The sequence below is a fragment of the Giraffa tippelskirchi genome, chromosome 14 (assembly GCF_054371585.1).
Source record: "Giraffa tippelskirchi isolate mGirTip1 chromosome 14, T2T-mGirTip1v1.2.pri, whole genome shotgun sequence".
NCBI lineage: Eukaryota > Metazoa > Chordata > Mammalia > Artiodactyla > Giraffidae > Giraffa > Giraffa tippelskirchi.
The window spans coordinates 46987440-47008334 of record NC_137288.1 but is presented as its reverse complement, the minus strand read 5'-3'; the positions used below and the strand labels follow the sequence as shown (position 1 = coordinate 47008334).

Below are 20895 nucleotides of genomic sequence, written 5' to 3'. Positions count from 1 at the left end.
CCTCCTCCAGGAGAACTTCCCGACCCAGGGATTGAACCTGTGTCTCTTATGTCTCCTGCATTGACAGGCAGTTTCTTTACCACTAGTGCCACCTGGGAAGCCCAACATGAAGGTCTGGTAGCTTGAGTGTATCGCAGTCATTTGCCTACATATGAATTTTAGAGTTCATTTTATATCTTGTGTCTAGGAGATAACTAGCTATCCTGACTGCCAGGAATGTGGCATCAGAAAGAGCCTGTTTTTTTGATGACACTGATGAACATCTGTATCAGCCCTACCCTGCTTACCTGGAGACTTCTTGTGATGCAAGATAATTAAATATTATTATTCTCAAATCAGTGTCAGATGGGTTTCCTGTAGCTGAAAGTACTTTTAATTGGAACGAATGGTGGGAGCCCAATATTCTGGAATCAGTGAAATGAAACAGTTTTAATATTTGTTACTAATACACTTATGAAATGATCATAAATTACTTTCTAAGGATTACTTTTCTGTGGATAAAAACTCACAAAGAAACAATTTAAAATGGTAGAATTTATTTCATATAATGATATATATGTATGTACATATACTATTTAAAAAATAATCATGTGAACTATAATCATTATAAAACATAAGTCAGCCTTAATTTAATATTATCAGAGTAAAAGAGCATGTAAAGTCAGTCTAACGTTGTTGCATTTGCCTTTCAAAGTTAAGATACATAAAAGATTTAGCACATTGTATTTCATCTTATTGCAGTTTTCATGTTACCATCATTAGGTATAAATACCCTTAGGAATGTGCCAACTTATAACTTACATTCAAATGACCAAAGTCCTATTACAATTATTAAAGTATGATAAATCACCTAAAATAAGTAATCTAAAAAAATACTAGCCTAAATTAAAACCCTGAGGAATTAAAATCGTTTTACATACACCATAGTTTTGGTTAAGTGCAATTCCATGTTTGTACTACTTTATTTAAGGTCATACTTGGTAAGGCATAGTAAAAATAAAATCTAAGTTACCATCTAAATCTATATTTTATTTCTTGTGACAAAGTTGTTTGTTCTCCAAAAAAGTAGTTTTTGCATGTCATTCTGGACCTCTTCACCACCTGCTGGCTGATTTGCTTTATATACAGTAGTCAAGAGTCCTGCACTACGCTGAGCTGCCTTTATATACGGTAGACAGACAGAGAGCACCTGGAGAACTACACGCTGGAGAGTTCGTGTCCGTGCTCAATCACGGCCCGCACAAACTGCTTGAAGACGCGGTCCATGTAGGTGGACTGCCTTGGCCAGATTCCCTCCAGAAAACCAATGTGGCCTCCATAAGAAGTAAGGACCAAAGCAACATTAGGGTTTTGCTTAGCAGTTTCTATGGGTATAGCTTGGTGAAAAATGGGGGATGGTCGGGCAGCAGAGTGGATAAGAGAAGGGAAGGAGAGAGAAAAACATATATTAACAGTTGTTGTTAGGAAAAGTGTGTACCTTTATCATTTCTAATCATTTTAAACCAAAATACCATTAAACAAATATTCATAGTGAGTATGGCTAATCAAATAAGTCTAATTTATATCAACCACCCATATTCTTCTAACAGTTCATGTTCACATTCATGTACTGGATCATCATTTTTGGAAGAATCAGTTGATTGGTTATAACAAAAGTACAGGCCTAGTCTTCTTTTGAGAAATTAAATAATTCAAGAAATGGTGAATACTTCCATTATGCTATAAGATTCCCACTTAGGTGTTACACCAAGGGGAAAAAACAAACAAATCTTAACCACCTTTGTGAGAGTTATAAATTCACTATGTATGACTTGGGTTAACTTTACATGAAGTTAGATTCCTGAGGCCAGTTGGTGGCTGTGTTAAGAATCCAAAATGATAGATATGATTTATAAAAACATATATAGATAGCAAAAAAACAATGGCATAAAATAGTCCCCAGTGGTAACAGTGTTTATCTTTGGGTGGTAAAACATTGGTGATTATATTTTTTCTTCTCTGAATTTTTATTTATAGTTAAGATCTCCCTACTCCACACCCTTCAATGGAATGGAAGGTGATTTTACTGTAGGACAACTGAAACCAGCTCAAGAAAGGGCTGCTGCAAGACCCCAACTGCCTGTTTAGGTGATGCTCTAAACTGACCTTTCACTACATTCTTTGAAGAATAAACCTAGAGACCCTAAATCAAGGCCTAGGAAGCCAAGTCCTTGTCCTAAATGGGTCCTGAACTCAGATCCTTATCCAGCCAGCTACACCTAAAACAGAACATCTATCTTGGGATCAGATGTGAGAACTTAAGGGAAGGGGCAGATGAAATGACTTGATACTATTTTTGCTTTTCCGTTTTCATCTTACATTAAGGGCTTAGATTTAAAGTGCTTCATTTGTCTCTGATGGAGTTATTAAGAGCCCCACTTTCACATTCTGGATATACTCAGGAATTTCTAACACACTGATAGTTACAGTCGTGTCAGAAGAACAAAAGGTTGGGCCATGGGAGTCATGTGAAAGATGTTGGCTGCCTGTGCTCTCAGAATGCAGACAATTGTCCACTATTTTCAGTGTGGCTTGGGAAAGAATAAGAAATAATGAGTCTAAACTTCAACCAAGAAGGTCAAAACAAGTTAAATGCTGGGAAATTTTTGTTGGTGGAAGAAGGGCCTGTGAAATATAAAAACAGATGGAGAAATACTAGACTTCCTTAATCCAATGAAAACAGGCTAAATAATCTCCATGTTATTCAACTGATAAAGTTCACAGTTTAGAGAATTTCCTGGTAGTCCAGTGGTTAGGACTCCACGTGCTCACTGCCAAGCGCCCAGGTTCAGTCGCTGTTTGGAAACCTAAATTCCCACAAGGCTGCACAATGTGGCCAAAAAAAAAAAAGTTCACAGTTTAGTTTTCTGATTCGTAGTCAAAGACCAAGAGTTCCAGCCGTCTAAAATTACTTGTGATTTAATCATAAATCACAGAATGATATCCCCTAAAGAGATGGTAAAGTGACATTTTAAAAAAACTTTGGCCCTGGAGAAGGAAATGGCAAACCACTCCAGTATTCTTGCCTGGAGAATCCCATGGACGGAGGAGCCTGGTAGGCTACAGTCCACGGGGTCGCAAAGAGTCGGACACGACTGAGCAAGAAAAAAAAAAAAGAAGAAAAAAAAAAACTTTGGGGATTTTATGAAATTTTGGCAATACATATGTGCTGTGTTTGTACTCAGAATAGTTTATTTTAATAAAGTACTTGGGGAAAATGTTTTTAAAGTATTTAGGGGAGAAATGAGAAAAGTTCTAGAAAATGCTTTGTGAAATTTCATTAGAAAAAAATTAGAGGTCAAATCTATTTATCCTTAAGATAGGTATGATTACTGCTAGGCATCTTACATTGCTTTAATGTATGAACACAGGCACATATATCTTTGTTACAAAATTCTGTATATCTTGAATTAAGAGAGTGAGGAAGTTAATTTGGGCATAATTTTCTTCCTTACAGTATCCAGGGGGAAAACAAACTCTTTCCCTTCGTATATGACTTTATTGTCTGAATGTGCTACATTCATTGAGTTATCCAAGGACATCTTACTTAGTCAAGTCTCAAGCTCTCTTCTAGGTTTAAAAGGGGAGAAATATTCCAAAGCTTTCTGTATAAGAACCTCAGGAAGAAAAGGCAAACGATGTCAATGTACTCTTGAGGTAAAGATACTGAAACATAGCCTGTTCAAAGAACAGATATTTGATAAGAAGGAAAAGTTGTAAGAATGAATACAAGCAAAATACTGAGAGCCATAATTTGTTCTGAGGCTCTCACAGTAGACTGCTGCTGCAAAGTCGCTTCAGTCATGTCTGACTCATTGCGATCCCATGGACTACAGCCTACCAGGCTCCTCCGTCCATGGGATTTTTCCAGGCAAGAGTACTGGAGTGGATTGCCATTGCCTTCTCCGCACAGTAGACTAGAGAAGAATATATGAAAATGTTTAAACTGATCTGAAACATTTAGATACTAAATTATGAGTATCAAGCTATTTTTTTTTCTGTTTATCACAGTGGAAAACAGTATATGAGTGACATTTTGTTTCTTATTACTGCTGCTGCTGCTGCTAAGTCGCTTCAGTCGTGTCCAACTCTGTGCGACCCCATAGACAGCAGCCCACCAGGCTCCGCCGTCCCTGGGATTCTCCAGGCAAGAATACTGGAGTGGGTTGCCATTTCCTTCTCCAATGCATGAAAGGGAAAAGTGAAAGTGAAGTCGCTCAGTTGTGTCCGACTCTTAGCGACCCCATGGACTGAAGCCTGCCAGGCTCCTCCGTCCAGGGGATTTTCCAGGCAAAAGAGTACTGGCATTTTCCCACAAAGCACATTATTTTTAAACAGTTGATTCATGTCAAAATGTATACAAAGATGTTAATTTACCATGACTGGGTGAAAAAACATCATCCACAGAATTCAGACACAACACTGGAATCCCTACTGACTTCAGTCTGCGATTTGGACTGGCATCAGTGTAATAGTCATCAATTGTCCGATAGCCAAACATGACAGAAGTGAATCGCTTATCAAATTCTCTTATGGATTTAGCCTGAAAAACAGAAACCAACTGTATATGTTCTTGGGATCAAAAGAGGAAATAAAAGTATTACATAAAGTTTCTCTCCTACCTTCATGACATGATCCATGTCAATTTGTTTTACAAACATATGCCGGTGCCTGGAAAAAACAATTTCAAAAATAAAAAAATTAAGGTCATTCCCATCTCAAACACACCTAATAATAAGTAACTTAGCACAGGACATAAAGTTGTTACTCAATAAAATATTTATTGACCTTCCCTGGTGGCTCAGTGGTAGACAATCTGCCTGCCAGTGCAGGAGATGTGGGTTCGATCCCTGGGTTGGGATGATCCCCTGGAGGAGGGCATGGCAACCCACTCCAGTATTCTTGCCTGGGAAATCCCATGGACAGAGGAGTCTGGTGGGCTATAGTCCAGGGGTTTGCAAAGAATTGGACATGGCTTAGCAACTAAATAACAATAAACAACAACAAAATATTAGTATTTATTTAATCAGACATAGCAGGAATATATTGGTATTTGTTCTGAAGACTCTTTTTTTAAAGATTATTTCCTTTATTGACTGAGTCTTTAAATTCTATAGTGCTTTACCATTTTGAAAAGTTTCATACATATGATTTCATTGTATATAATACTGTGTGTGCTCAGTTGTGCCCCAACTCTTTGCAACCCTTTGGACCGTAGCCTGCAGGCTCCTCTGCCTATGAGATTTTTTTGGGGAAAAAATACTGGCGTGGATTGCCATTTCCTCCTCCAGGAGATCTTCTGGACCCAGGGATTGAACCCACACCTCCTGTGTCTCCTGCATCTTTTTAAAAATCCCTTACCCCTGTATTGCCCCTCCTTCTATCCCTCTCCCCACTGGTAACCACCAGTTTGTTCTCTATTTGTAAGTCTGCTTCTTTTTTGTTTTATTCACTAGTTTGTTGTATTTTTTAGATTCCACACATAAGTGATACCATACAGTATCTGGGACACCTGAAGACTTTTTTTTAAAGGTACTTTTTTCTTAATTACAGAAGAAGTGACCAGTTGTGCAATAATAAACAAAAGTGTTGTTTCATAACAAACTGTACCTGCACACTGATGCTATTAAGCCAATTTGGCCAAAAAGGCTCCCACTGAAGCCAAAATCTTTCAATTGGGTAAATCAACTGAAGATTTATCGTACTCTTTAAACTGGTGTACTGAAAATTAGGATTTATATTTTTGTGTACCTATTTTTAAATGTTGGTCAGTTTTCTTGTATAACCCACATTTTATTTTATTTTATTTCATTTTTTAAATATTTTTTAATTTATTTGGCTATGCTGAGTCTTAGTTGCCACATGTGGAATCTTTAGTTGCAGCATGTGAGATCTAGTTCCCTGACCAAGGATTGAACCTGGGCCCCCTGCATTGGGAGCATAGACTCTTAACCCCTGGACCAGCAGGGAAGTCCCTAACCCACATTTTAATCCAAATCTTTCTCTTCACTTTTCTTGCTACTGTCCTCCATTTTAGTGACCATGAATAAAAATATGACTCTGCCATGGCTGATTCATGTCAATGTATGGCAAAAACTATTACAATATTGTAAAGTAATTAGCCCCCAACTAAAATAAATAAATTTATAAAAAAAAAAATATGACTGTAGTATTCCTAGCAATATTTTATAGTCAACATCCATGATGTAACAGAGGTTGTTCTTTAAAAATTTTTTTAATTAAAAAAAAGAATAGTTTTTTTAATAAAGTAATTTTTAATTAAGGCATGTACATTGTTCTTTCATTTAAAAAAAAAAATTGGGCTGTACCACTAGACATGCAGGATATCAGTTCCCTGATGAGGGACTGAACCTGGGCCACAGCAATAAAAGCTCAGAATCCTAACCACTAGACTGCCTGGGAACTCCCCAAAAAGTTGACAACGTCTCATGTCAACTTTCAGGATAACAATGGTTTTCAATTAAGTTATGTGCAAATTTACTTTTTATTTAAAGTTGTCAGTTCACTTTAAAATGCACAGTAACCGTCATCAAAAAATAAACAGAAACATCCCATGTTCTTGGTTATCATACTGTTTAACTGTTAGAAGATACCTAAACAATTTCAGAAAAAAATAATTCACAGATAATATTTTGGTAATGTTAAGAATTGTGCGGGCTGAGAATATCCATATTTTAGGGGCATGCTCCTAAGCCTCTAAAACATACTATGTTCATAACAAAAGCTTTAAAAAACGTATTATTCAGCTCTGAAAACACTTAACACATTAGTTACTACCCAGGGGAGAATTAGGTACTAATAAGATTAGCGACAAGTAGAAAATCCAGGGAAATAGCCCATAGTTATTCAACACATTCAATACTAATGTTTTTATTCTTTTAGAATAATTTAGAACAGTGATGAAATGGTGATCTTCAAAATGGGGCACAGAGCCTAGAGGTTGTACAAGGTACATTGTGGTACAGAAAGAAAACATCAGAGCTCTTATCTATATTTTTAATTATACATAAAATCTTTTTATTTTTGTACATACTGACAATAGAAGGATTATTTTGTTACAGTATATAACATAATAGTGCATATAACAAATATATATTTACATTAACAGTGTTGTCCTTTAAAACATTTTGCTGTGGCACGTGCTCCAAAAAATTTGGAGCAATTAGGTGTTTAAAATGACTTACTTATTCACAGAAGACTGGAGGCAAGTTGTCAAATAATAATTAAAAAGCAGCCAGTTCAGTGGTTTCTCCAGTGACTCTGTGCAAGCAAAGGTATTCCAACCAACTGAAAAAGTTGCAGCTGCCTTCAAAGGAGTTTTTGGTCCAATTTTGCCCAAATAATTTAAAAGCAGCATTCTAAAATGATGAAAAACAAAACACAGTGATGAATTGGTTCTATATCACAAAACATCCTATTTCTAATTGTGGACTTTTAACTACAGAGAAGAAACATATAAACCAGTGTATCTAACCCCTTTATCTTGGAAAATTATGAAAATATCTTCCTTCTTTCCTTCTGTTCACATATTTATCTTGAGAATGGATAAATATGGATTGGGAATTTGAGGATGGGACAAAGGATACAGTTGTTAGTTAAATGTGTATCTTTCTTGGAGGTAAAACATCAGGAAAACCCATCGTAAGAGTGGTTTTCTTTTTCTTTTTTGAAAATTATATTGAGGTTTATTAAAAATTTGCAACTCCCTGGCCCCTTGCCCCGTAGCTGAGTATTTAACTTACTATGGGAGGGGTGTTTCAGGCAAACTTTTTCTATAAAGGGCCACAAAGCAAATGAGTTCTGGTGGCCCTAAAATCTCAGTCACAACCATCAATACTTAACCCTGTGACTGTATTTTAAAACAGCCGTAGACATGCATGAAGGAATGAGCATGGCTGTGTTTCAATAAAATATTACATATGGGCATTGAAATTTGAGTTTCATATACTTTTCACATGTCGTGAAATAATTCTTCTTTTCCAACCATTGAAAAATACAATAACCATTCTTAGCTCTTCCACAAAAACAGTCAGATTTGGCCTCTGGGTTGTGGTTTGCCAATGCTTGGCACAGGTGAAAGATCACAAGGAGTGATTTTTAAACGTGTTTGCACACTGAAATCACCTGAGGAGTTTTAAAAACTCTGACTGATTTCTGGGTCTCACCTCCAGAGAGTCGGAGTAATTGGTCTGGGTGGCCATTCCAATTGTCTATGCATCCTTGCTCCCTGGGCTTCCCAGATGGTACTAATGATAAAGAACTGGTCTGCCAATGCAGGAGACATAAGAAATGAAGGTTTGATCCCTGGTTCGGGAAGATCCCCTGGAGGAGGGCATGGCAACCCACTCCAGTATTCTTGCCTGAAAAATCCCACGGACAGAGGAGCCTGGTGGGCTACAGTCCATGGAGTCACAAAGAGTTGGACATGACTGAAGCAGCTTGGCACACATGCATGCCTTGCTCCCTACAGCAGTGTCTCAGGGCTCCTTGTCTAAGAGTTAGGCTTCCTGAATTGTGGCAGAGCAATCAACCCCTGAAGTCATTTGTTTTCTTTTCCTACTCCCTCCTGCTGTTTGTCCTTATCTCCTTTCACATATTTTCCTCTTTTCCTTTTGTTCTATCATTTTTCCTGATTCTGCTCTAGTTTTACTTTGGTAAGGGGGACAAGAATGGAATTTAACACAGTACACCAGAAATCCAAGTTTGACATTGAGAACTAAGAGAAAGGATAATAGTAAAATTCTGTTTCTCCTATTTTCCATCCTTTATTTCTCCAATTGCCCAGGTTCTGAAATGAGTAAAAATTCTCTCTCATTCTTTTTTTCCAACCCAGATGGCTTACAGAGTGAGTGAGATAAGATATTAGATAAAAAATGGAGATTTCGGGGTTTGGTGTTTTGGGGGGTATTTTTGCTGTTGTTGGACGAGGTTTATTGGAAATGTTACAGCAGAAAGACACAAATGGCTCCACGCTGTGTTTTGAAATTCATCCAGCTGTAGACTGAGTGACCTTCAGGCTGGACAGATGCCAAAAAACCAGAGCTTCAGCATTTCCATCGTGTCAGAATCTCCTTCAGTGATTTCCTGATCCAGGGCAGAGACCTCAGTCTGGAGATTTCCCTTTTGAGAACAACTCTTCATAATGACTGCATTCCTTTTTTTATAGTACATGGCTCCCTAAGCTAGTTAAGGGATAATGCTTCTCTCCTGCAAAGGGGTCATTCCAGGGTCTAGCTGTGGTGGCCCAATTCTTTGGCTGGCAGTCAGAGGTTTCTGTGAGGCCGGTGTAATGGGCAAATTGAAAGAGCTGGAAACGAACCTGACAGGAGCAGGAAGCACCAGGAATCGCTGTGACCGAGTAGGTGGGGACACTTCTTGGTTATTACTCAGGAGTAAAATAACGTCAAGATATTACCCCATAAAAAGGCCGTGTCACTTTGATAAGAAAAAGACTCCATTTTTTCACCAAGAAAAAAAAAAAGGCAGATAGAAAAGATAAAGAATTCACAGATTAAGAGATTTAAGAGACATAATCTGTCCATATGTGGACTTTATCTGGCTCATGCCTCAAACTGTAAAAACCAGCCAACGTATTGACAGTGAAATGAAATACTGACATTGAATATTTGATGACATTTAGGAATTATTGTTAGCTTTGTTCAGGTGTAATAATATACTGTGGTGGGTTGTTGTTATTGTTTCTTAAGAGACTCTACTTGTCAGAGACATAGAAATCTCTATAAATGATGTCTGAAAATTATTTTAATGTAATCAGAGTTGAGAGGGAATGGAGGGTAGATTATCCTTGAGTTGACAGTCATTGAAGCTGGGGTGATGAATATATATGAGGAATCATTATTTTCTTTCTACTCTTATATATACTTGGAAATTTCTATAGATTTTTAAAGCTAGTCTAGGAACCCACTGGGAGACTGAAATGTGACCAGGTCTCAAGCAGCATGGATTCCTCGGTGAGACTTAGTTCTGGCTCAAACCGCTGCTTGGCCCCAAGCATAACAGGCGTGGGGATCACCCAGTCCGAGCATAAAGGTCTTAGATGCTTTTGTCTGCTGCATCTCCAAAAGGAAAAAAATGTGTCAAGCTGTAAACCACATCCCAGAGTGGTAAACCCACTTGGGAACATATCACAGTGCTAGGCAACTAGAAAGAAGACTTCCCTTTCAACAATTTACAAGACATTAATATTCAACCAGCTGCAAAGGCTAATGGTCAAGTTCTGCCTTCAGGCACTGACACTTCAACCCTACAAGAACAGGCATTTCCCAGGAGCCTCTGAATAAAGAATCAGGGCTTGTTTACGTCAAGTCTGGCTTTTTAAAAATTCAAGAATTTATATGATTAAGGGAAGAAAGTTCAGCTGCCACCCTGTCCTTTAAGGTTCTCATTATGGGGCAAAGGAAAAAGTGAAATACTTTCCTTTAAGCACAATTCACAGACTTTGTCTGGGTTTTCTGCACTGATTCAGATTTCTTCCTTTTTAGTAGGTCAAGTCCGACCTTCCATGCTAATGTAAGAAACGTATTCTTTCCTTCTTAGTTTTATGTTTATCAGAATCTAAAAAACTATGGTTAGAGCCAATCTTTCAGAGCCTATCATTTGTAAAGCTGTTCATTTTCAAGTAAGCGTGCTTCTAAGACATTTTGAAAATTGACACATAAATTGGCTACAAAATTAAGAAAAAATATTTTCTGTTTCCATGTGTTTGCTGATTTTGGACAATGATTTAGGTCCTCTAAGTACAGCAAAATGCCATACAATAAAATTTTTGTTTTTTATTAAAGCTCACTATTACTACAACAAAAAAAACACAAAAAACAAACACAAAAAAAACCACCAAAAAAATTAGCACAAATGAGGCTAGGCTTCCCTGGTGGCTCAGATGGTAAAGAATCCACCTGCAATGAGGGCAACCCGGGTTCAATCCCTGGTTTGGGAAGATCCCCCAGAGAAGGGAATGGCAACCCACTCCAGTATTGTTGCCTGAAGAATACCATGGACAGAGGAGTCTGATAGGCTATATACAGTCCGTGGGGTTGCAGAGAGTCAGACAGAACTGAGCGACTAACATTTTCATCCAACCACATGTGATGAAATATGAGAAACACAAACATTTGCTATTAAATGCCCATGTAGCTTATGGTCATCTGAAAGAGGCAGGCACTAGGACCACTTCCCTCTAGGACATTTTAGAAAGGAAAAATCTTACCCTCCCATTGACACTCCTGCTGCCAGAAATGGAGCAGAAGGGTACAGACTGTGGACATGGTGAATGACTGTCTCCAAGTCTTCAGTGTTTGAACAACAGTAAGTCCTTGGCGTCTGCAAGCAATAACAGGTAAAGCACAAAAATTAAAATTGGGAGGGGAATCATTTGTATAACACAGAAATGTAAAAAAAAGCAAAAAGTCATAACTAGGAGAAAATGACCTTAGTTTGCACATACTATATAAGTCAGGGTAATTTTCATTTTTCTGTCTTACAGTTCAAATTTATGCCATTTAGAGTCAGTACTACCCAAGTTGGCACTAACAAAAGACTGATCACACAAGGAAGCCTGGAGGGAAACGGGACAAAACCAATATCAATAAATTAGATACATATGCAGTACTCTGTTCAAACGTGTCTCTAACTAAAGAACAGAGTCAATTTAGGAAGAAAAAGTGGAGAATGAGACTTTTTTTATAGGAAACCAACAACAACTTAGGCCTGACAAACCAAAGCAATTGTTTTTTAATATATAATTTTATTTATTTATTTTTATTTTTGGCTGTGCTGGGTCTTCGTTGCTGTGTAGGCTTTTTTCTAATTGTGGCGAGCAAGGGCTCCTCTAGCTGGCTCTAGGTGCCTGCAGGCTTCAGTAGTTGGAGCGTTCGGCGGGTGGGAAGCTGGGGTGGGGGTGGCGCGGTTAGCTGTTCCACGGCATGTGGGATCTTCCTGGACCACGGATCAAACCCTTGTCTCCTGCACTGGCAGGCATATCTTTACCACTGAGCCACTAGGAAAGCCCCAAAGTAATTCTTATTAAAAAAAAAAAAAACCAACACAATGAAGCAAACAAAAAAGGTTTTCAATAATCCACAAAAAAATCTAAACTGTAACTACTTTCTGCTCGGGTGTAACCTGAGTGCTGTCTACCAGTGAAGGAGTGTGATTTTTTTTCTGACACTGCCTTCACTCTAGATCAAGCAACATGCAGTCTGCTTTATTAATGAGATATTTTCTTTTTCAATAATATTTCCATATAACCCCAGCTGCGCTACACTGAAAACAGACACTTAAAATGTTAAAATATGTAAAGCTGATTATGCCTTAATACATAATGCATTAAAACAAATGATTTTCTTGTGAACCCCATCAATAAGGGCTCTGTTTCCAGCAGAAAAGCTTCACAGATGCTTTATTTGAGATCTGGGAGCAGAGGGCAATCCTGTCTGTTCAATGTATGTGAGACTGTGTGTATGAATAAAGTATGCATGAGATAAAATAACTAGAAATTTAACAACAAAGAGATAAATCTGGTAATATTGCCCTAATAAAAAATGCAGAAACCAGTTATCTGTACAACCCGGATGGTAATATTCCAATAAAATATGACTAGAAGGTTATGTCACCCACCATTCAATCACTAATGTGTAGTCTGAGAAAACTGCAATTTTCACTGATCCCTCCAACTAAACTCAAGGTTAAAACACTCCTATTGCCTACCACCATCTTTTTGAGATCTGCAAATATAAAACTCTCCAAAAGACAAATGTTAACCTGACAGTATTTACAATGGCTAACATTTATTGAATAATTAAATTTGTGCCCACAAAACCCCAAGGAAGATCCTATTATATCTACGAAACTGAGTTATTAATAAAAAATTGAGTTTAGAGAGATTAAATAATTCCTATAAACTCATGAACAGCTAATACACGATGAAGCTGAGATAATTCCAAAAATACTTTGTGATTAAATGCATTAGAGGGGCACAAATTCAATGTAAAATCTAAACAGACCAACATCTACTACCATGCTTATTCATAGTAACTGCAGAATTTGTCACAAGAATTCAGGTGAAAAAAATATCCTTCTTTAGCATTTTTACTGTATTTGTGTTTATTCACACTGCATAGCTTTAAATTTTCTGTATTATTTAATATAAACAGTCACCAACACATATTCTTGTTATGCAGGCTTCAAGTGAAGTAAGTGTATATGTGTGTATACACAGTTGCACACACAGATACATGAACATACACACAGAATTGGTGGTGGTGGTTTAATCTCTTAAGTCATGCCTGACTCTTTGCGACCCCATGGTCTGTAGCCCACCAAACTCCTCTGTCCATGGAATTGTCCAGGCAAAAATACTGGAATGGGTTGCCATTTCCTTCTCCAGAGGATCTTCCTGACCCAGGAATCGAATCCACATCTCCTGCACTGCAGGCTGATTCTTTACCACTGAGCCACCAGGAAAGCACACACAGAGTTAAGGTAGGATAAAAATGGCCTAAGGAAAATTATTAGGATCTTAGTGCCAGGAATGCCTGTGGATAGCAGCTGCCTCCTTATTTACAAGTGGGAAAATCAAAGCTCGGTAAGGTTGGGTAATTTGCCAGAAGTCATAAAGTAGCAAAGCTCAGGGTTTATGTTTGTAGTAAGGAAACTAGTTCTCACAAAGCACTAGGATTCCATGAGATATTTAGTAAACAAATCGATATATGGGACCCTCAGAGATAGGAGCTTCTTTTTCCCTTAATGTTTTTCTCCCAGTGGATTACACCGAGTTGGAAACCAATAACGCTGGTGTGGAAATGTTAGGTAGTTAGAACAGGAAAAAGGAGTCCAGAATGGCGGTGGCTAAAAGACAAGGAAGTGAAAAGCCTGCGAAAATAGAGCAAAGGAAGGTCCGAGGACCGGAGTGAGGACCTCAGATAGAACAAACAGCACTCCTAGCTAGCCCAATTACCTAGGGCAGGCCCACGGGGAGGAAAAAACATACAAGAAGAGGAGCCAAAGGGCCGAGGGTCTCTCCCCCGCACGCACTCTCTCTCTCTCTCTTCTCTTCGCGTCTTTTGGGTCGGCATGCCCTCCACGCCTTGAGGATTTATTTTCCTTTATCTAAATAAAACTGAGCTGTAACACTGTCTGAGAGCTGTGATGCGCCGAGGGCTTCAACGTCGGTCACTTCAAATTTTTGTTTTGACGAGACAAAACAGAGGAAATTACACTCCCCTAACAGATCAAAGCTCCCAGCATTCTGAAACTCAGCACACCCAGAGCCTTTCTGGCATCGGCCTGGTGCCAGCCCTTCCCTAAGCTCCCGTGAATGACTGTGTCCTGTCATCCTCTGGCTGCTGGCTTTCCATTTCCTGCCAGTTCCTGTCATTCTCCCTACCACCCTAAATGGGAGAATTCAGTTCCAGAAGTTCTGTCATAGGCCTGCATCTGCTCATTCTCTGGTCCACACCCAGTTCCTGGAGGTCCCGTTTATCTTCACAGCTTCATCAACTACCTCTTGCTGTTCAGTCACTCGGTCGTGTCCAACTCTTTGCAACCCCATGGACTGCAGCATGCTAGGCTTCCCTGTCTTTCACTGTCTCCGGGAGTTTGCTCAAATTCATGTGCATTGAGTCAGTGAAGACATCTAATCATCTCATCCTCTGCCCTCCCCTTCTCCTGTTGCCTTCGGCCACAACTAAACCTGAATCTCCAGTCTCTTCCTTCTTACTGAGCTCCAGATGCAAATTCCAAAGTTCTAGAAGTAAAGTACTATCTGTACTTCAAACTCAAAATGCCCCAAAGCAAACCCTTTTATCTCTTCATGAAAATTTCTAATGCTTCCCCTAACTTCTCGTTTTCCTTTGAATGACCTCTGCATTTTCTTAGTTAAAACTGTAGGTGACATTGCCTTCTTCCTTTCCCTTAACCCACAGTCAATACACTTCCAAGTCCTGTAGCTTCTTCCTCTCCAGAATCTTTGCAGGACACACAGGCAAGCCCTTCTTTCTACTTGAGTAAAGACCTTGTATGTTAGATTCTCTCAGAAGGCCCCTGGGACAAAGGTGAGTGGTTCATTTGAAGGTACAGCAGCAAGTGGGAGCAGGGAAGTGGTGAGTGAGTTGGGAAAGGTAGGAAGCAATCAAGAATGTTAGCCAGCAGTTTGTGGCTGTGCATGACTGGGTCTCAATCCCATTGGGGCACTTTGGGATACTGTTGAACAAAACTCAAAGTTATCTCAACAGAGTGGCAAGGGAGCTGGGTTATTGATCCACCAGTTAGTTTCATGGAGAAGGAAACAGCAACCCACTCCAGTATTCTTGCCTGGGAAATATCATGGGCAGAGGAGCCTGGAGGGCTACAGTTCGTGGGGTCGCAAAGAGGCGGACACGATTTAGCGACTAAGCATGCACAGTTAACTTCACCACTGGTGGAAGGTATCCTGGAGATTAAGTCCCTGGCACCCGGTCTGCCCTCAGTACAGGTTCAGCAGCCTTCTGTGGCTAGAGGAGGCCCTCCCCACCGGCCCCCCTTGGAGATGCAAGTGCCTGCAGTGGGAAGCCATCAGGTAGGCTAGATGGGAATGGTACAGTCGTGGGAGGGGTGTGGCAGCAGGCTTCTCAGCTCCCAGGCCTTTGTACCTTTCACTTGGACCACCAGGTGATACCCTCTGACGTGGTTAACTCCCAGCCTTTCCTAATAACCATCCATAATCACACATCCCACTCACTGCGAGATTAATCTTCCTAGAGAACATTTCCAGCTCTAATCAGGCCAGAGTTTCTGATTAAAACGCTCCATTAGCTTTCCACTGCTGACTGAATTAAATACAAAGTCCCCTGTTAAGGCCCTTCATAATATGCCCAGTCACCTTTCCAGCCCTGTATTTCACTATTCCTCCATCTGTATGGATTCTGGTCCATGGACCCTGCCCCTCTCTTGTCTGCTAAGTCTCTCAATACCCTTGCCACCTGTGTAAACTTCTGCCACATGGCCTGCCTGGTCAGCTCTGCCTGTTGAAATCATGCCTTGAACTAATTCAATAAACGTCAGACAAAAGGTCAGACTTGGTCTCTGTTATCCCAAGGAACTCACAGCCTTTCCCAATTCTACCCCGACTTGTCCCGGCCAGCCTGCTCCCAGCCCTTACAATCCATGTGAGGCTCTCTCTCTTACTATCTTGCTCCTCTCCATCTCGGACAGTCATTAAACACTTGTCAGATTACACGGAAACACACAGGATGGAAAGTGAGATGACCTGGTAACTTCGCATATGCAAAACTCTGTAGTTATATCATACAACCTCTTGCTACTTGACGGGACTCCAACAGAAAACATCATACACTTTCTTCATAGGACTTCAGTCCCACTAAGGAAAAAATTCATCTAGGACACACAGCAAAGACATTTATGGGGGGCAATACATCAAATTGGTAGGTCTGGCAGAAATTTTCTCCTGATTTGAAGATATAACTTTATAGCATCTTTTTAATTAATTTAACTGGAGGATGATTACTTTACAATATTGTGTTGGTTTCTGCCATACATCAACATAAATATACACATGTCCCCTCCCTTTTGAACCTCCCTCCCACCTTCCACCCCATACCAACCCTTTAGGTTGTCACAGAGCATCGGATTTGAGCTCCAAGCTTCGTGCAGCAAATTCCCGCAGGCTATCTATTTTATATACGATGATATATACGTTTCAGTGCTACTCTCTCAATCTGCCTCACCCTCTCCTTTCTCTACTGTGTCTACAAGTCAGCTCTTTATGTCTCTGTCTCCTTCGCTGCCCTGCAAACAGGTTCATCAGTACCATCTTTCTAGATTCCACATATATGTGTTAATAAATGATATTAACATCTTTTTAGATAAAACATGTTAGTTAATTCTCTTCTTCCCAACCCAGGGATTGAACCCAGGTCTCCTGCATTACAGGCAGACTCTTTACCATCTGAGCCACCAGGGAAGCCCCAGTTGCTAAGGGCTACTATTAATAATATCACTAGCAACTGTCATATTGCAGTAATCCTTGCCTTATTTCGTGCTTCCAGAACAGAGGTAAAGTAAGCCACATCTAATCACTAAAGGAAGGAAGAATGACCTGGCAGGATTCAATTGAGTGATGAACTCCTTCTATAGTAAAAAAAAAGGATGAGAAAGGTATTCTTAAAAAATGCAGAAAAATCTAAAGGAGCGATAACCTTCAAGCAGACACTGGACATAAGCATTTTTACAAGTTAGATAGAATAATTTGATGATAATTACAAACCAAGATTATTCATATTGTTCAACTGCAGCTATGATCAGAGAGAAACAATAGTAATTTCTTAAATGGCTATTAGAGTTAGTTTTCTTTTTTTTTTTAACACCAAAACATTTCATATTGGGATATAGCCGATTAACAATGTTGTGATAGTTTCAGGTGAACAGCGAAGGGAGTGAGCCATACATAAACACGTACCCATTCTCCTTCAAACCCCCTCCCATCCATGCCGGCACATAACACTGAGCAGAGTTCCATATGGTATACAATAGGATTTTGTTAGTTATCCATTTTAAATAAAGCAGTGTGTACATGACTGTTAGAAATTTGTTTTTAAAAAAGCTTTGATGAGAATAATGTAGTAAAATTAATTCTAAATGATTTATACCTAATAGATCAGAAAAGAATAAAGCATATATTTTATATTTATCTATGAATGATATCTAATTTACCCATAATATATTTTATATTTATCTATGAATGATATCTAATTTACCCATAACTTCCAAAAAGTAGACACAGTGATTTCTCCTTATCCCGAAAGGGAATTTTCTTGTCCTGATTTAGAAGTCATTTGTTTTATAAAATGCAAATTTCATTTAAAAAATATGGGTAGTATAGAAAAAATTAAAATTCACCCTGTTAATCGGATAGCCTGACTCTCCCTAGCTATTCTGGGAGCAGATTAATTTGCTAATCTGCAGAAAAAGCCATAGCCCGGGATCTTTCTCTCAATGCCTGCCACATATCCTCTACTGAACCAGGCCAGCTCATAAAAAGATTTCAGTTTTCTGTCCAGAAAACACAAATAGTTACACAAATATCTTTTGTGGAAAAGTTACACAGATATCTTTTTTTAAATCACTTACATTTCACATATACTCTAATGTCTTGATAAACATCAAGAGCTTAAAATATTTCATTTTACAGTCTTCTTCTTACTAGTATTTAAAGGTCTGTACTTAAATATTTAATAAGATGATGCTTAAATAAACTCTGTGAAATCTTGTGTGGATGGACGCTACCCTAAAAGGGATAATCCATTTATAATAGGACTAACTATGCTTCTGTCAACTACAAATTGGCACTTACCAAGAGCATTGCCAATGACTGAACAACAAAGGCGTTTGCCATCTGCCTCTACGGAGACTGAACCCCATGCTGCTACAGCTGTTGACCTTCAACAACCCCTGAGGGAGTTCAGGGTGGAGTGAGGTACTTTGGGCTCCAGGGAATCTGGTGGGACAGGACTTTAGATAATTGGATGTTTTTAGGAACAGATTTTATTATCTCAATCCTTGCATCTCCTCATATCTAGAGAAACACTAAATCCTTTCATGGTGATATCAGATCCTCATGACTAACAAAAAACCTTTTGTAAAATGAGTGCTTCATGATATTGAACTCCCCCTTCACCAAAACCTTATACATTGACTTCCCCCACTGCCATTTTGGAGCAGTCTCTCAGAGCTATCTGAGATGCAGCCTCCCGGGCTGCAGTCCTCATTTTGCTCCAAATAAAACTTAACTCACAACTCTCAAGTTGTGCATCTGTTTTAGTCAACACTTCTTAACTGCTCTCCACGTTTTTGTTGTTGTGTTGTTTTGTTTTCACTCAACCCACTCCCAGTCCACTACTTAGTGAGCTGCCCAAATCATTCTTAGGAAAACTGACCCTATTTCTGGAAGCTGAGTTTGTTAAATAAGGAGTCAGAGAAAACAAATGTATGTGCATCTCTAAGCAAAACCAGCTCTGTAATGAATAATCATTTCACCTCCATGGATAGACATACAAAACAACCAGGTAGCTAAACATGCCTGAGAATTCGTTAATTATTTAAAATAACCAACCACAAAGCGAAGGGCCCCAGGAAATATCCTGGCCAACTCTGAGGCCAAGATAGCCCGTATGCCGTGTTCCTGCTAACATTCTGGATGGCTGTGGCACATGCTTATGCAGTCATGCTGCAAAGCCACTCCAATAAATGAGCACAGTTTGTTAGTGGCCTAGAGCAGGTCAGCCACACAGACAGGAGTTCTCAGATCAGGATCCTAATCTGGGACTCCCTACCACCTCATAGTGATTTTCAGCCCAGCCTACAGACGAGAAAGAGGGCTTTAGGACAAAAACAGACGCGGGGACTCCACCCCAGGTCAAATGAATCAGAATCTTTGGAGGATGGCATTCAGGGATCAGAGATTTTTCGAAGTTCTCCAGAGGATCCTACTGTGCAGCCAGGGCTGAGAACCAACTGCTCAAAGGGAATAAAGAACCAGGGTGAGAGCTGAGCCAAGAGAGGAGGAGGCTGCAGTGACAAGAATGACAAAGCCTACCTAGAGTGACTGGGGAAGAGGAGCGTCTAGTTCTACAGGGATTGCCTGCAGCGCACGGAGAAGTACTGCTAAACAGCTCACAGCAAAACCCTTGGCGGCTCAGACGGTCAAGAATTCGCCTGCGATGCAAGAGACCCGGGTTCTATCAGAAAGAACCCCTGAAGAAGGAAATGACAACCCACTCCAGTATTCTTGCCTGGAGACTCCCATGGACGAGGAGCCTGGCCGGCTACAGTCCGTGGGGTCACAAAGAGTCGGACACGACTGAGTGACTAACACTCATGGCACAAAGGAACACTTGGCACAGATGAAGCCTTCAATAAATGGTAGCTGGTTATCACATCAGTGTTACTCCTAAAATTATAACTGTTATTCCTTAAAGATATACCATTCCTAAAATTCTTTTTTAAACTTCTTTTTAATTGGATGATAATTGCTTTACAACGTTGTGTTGATTTCTGCCGTACAACAACATGAATCAGCCATAAGTATACATACATCCCCTCCCTCTTGAACCTTCTTCCCACCCCACCCCCACATCCCACTCCTCTTTGTTGTTGTTCAGTAGCTAAGTCGTATCTGACTCTTTGCAGCTCCATGGACTGTAGCACGTCGGGTTCCTCTGTCCATAGGATTTCCCACCCCTCTAGGTTGTCACAGTCCTGTAGTCCATGGCATGCTGCCGTCCATGGGGTCACAAAGAGTAGGACACTGCTTAAAAGACTGAACAACAGATTGTCACAGAGCAGCAGGTTGAGCTCCCTGTGTTATACAGCAATTTCCTTCTAGATATTTTACTGAAAATTGTTTAAATATAGAGAAGTGTACAATCTTTTGCACACCCACCAAGAGTTGATATTAGTGATTGATATCACCTCATAACATTGATAATACTGAGATATTACAGATATTACTGAACTGCACCTATCAGTGCCAGAAGAAAATTCTAAAGGATTCAACATGCTCATATCCACACCTGACGGATGACCTTCCGGGGTTGTTAAATGCTCTGGGGAAGCATTTAGGAAAGAGCAAACACGGGTGGCACACGATGGCTGGGTTTGGGAAAGGCGGTGCCTGAAGGTGAGAGTCTGACCACTGAACTGTGCCCTGGCCAGCCCTGCACTATATGCCCCTCCTCCCTCAGACCAGCAAGTCCTTTATCCCTCATGAATTTCCCCGTCAGAAAACAGGGTCCTAAATCCCTCCCTACCCCATTAACTTCC

General features: G+C 39.7%; 1 protein-coding gene across 6 annotated transcripts in view; it reads right to left on the bottom strand.

The window, feature by feature from the left end:
* ABHD3 (abhydrolase domain containing 3, phospholipase) overlaps positions 1–20895 on the bottom strand; it is a 65804-nt gene that overhangs the window by 13064 nt on the left and 31845 nt on the right. For 2 of the 6 annotated variants that reach the window (XR_014074882.1, XR_014074883.1), the window contains exons 5-9: positions 11288–11400; positions 7245–7418; positions 4662–4710; positions 4417–4582; positions 288–404 (exon numbers count right to left, since the gene is read on the bottom strand). Coding sequence is in view for 3 of the 6 variants with exons in the window: in XM_081562762.1 (XP_081418888.1) it covers positions 1198–1376; positions 4417–4582; positions 4662–4710; positions 7245–7418; positions 11288–11400 (681 nt within the window). In the remaining 3 variants the exon portion in view is untranslated. Of the gene's footprint in view, positions 1–287; positions 405–927; positions 2863–4416; positions 4583–4661; positions 4711–7244; positions 7419–11287; positions 11401–20895 lie in introns of those variants that run through there. The other 4 variants (XR_014074881.1, XM_081562762.1, XM_081562764.1 and 1 more) reach the window with 4 other exon arrangements.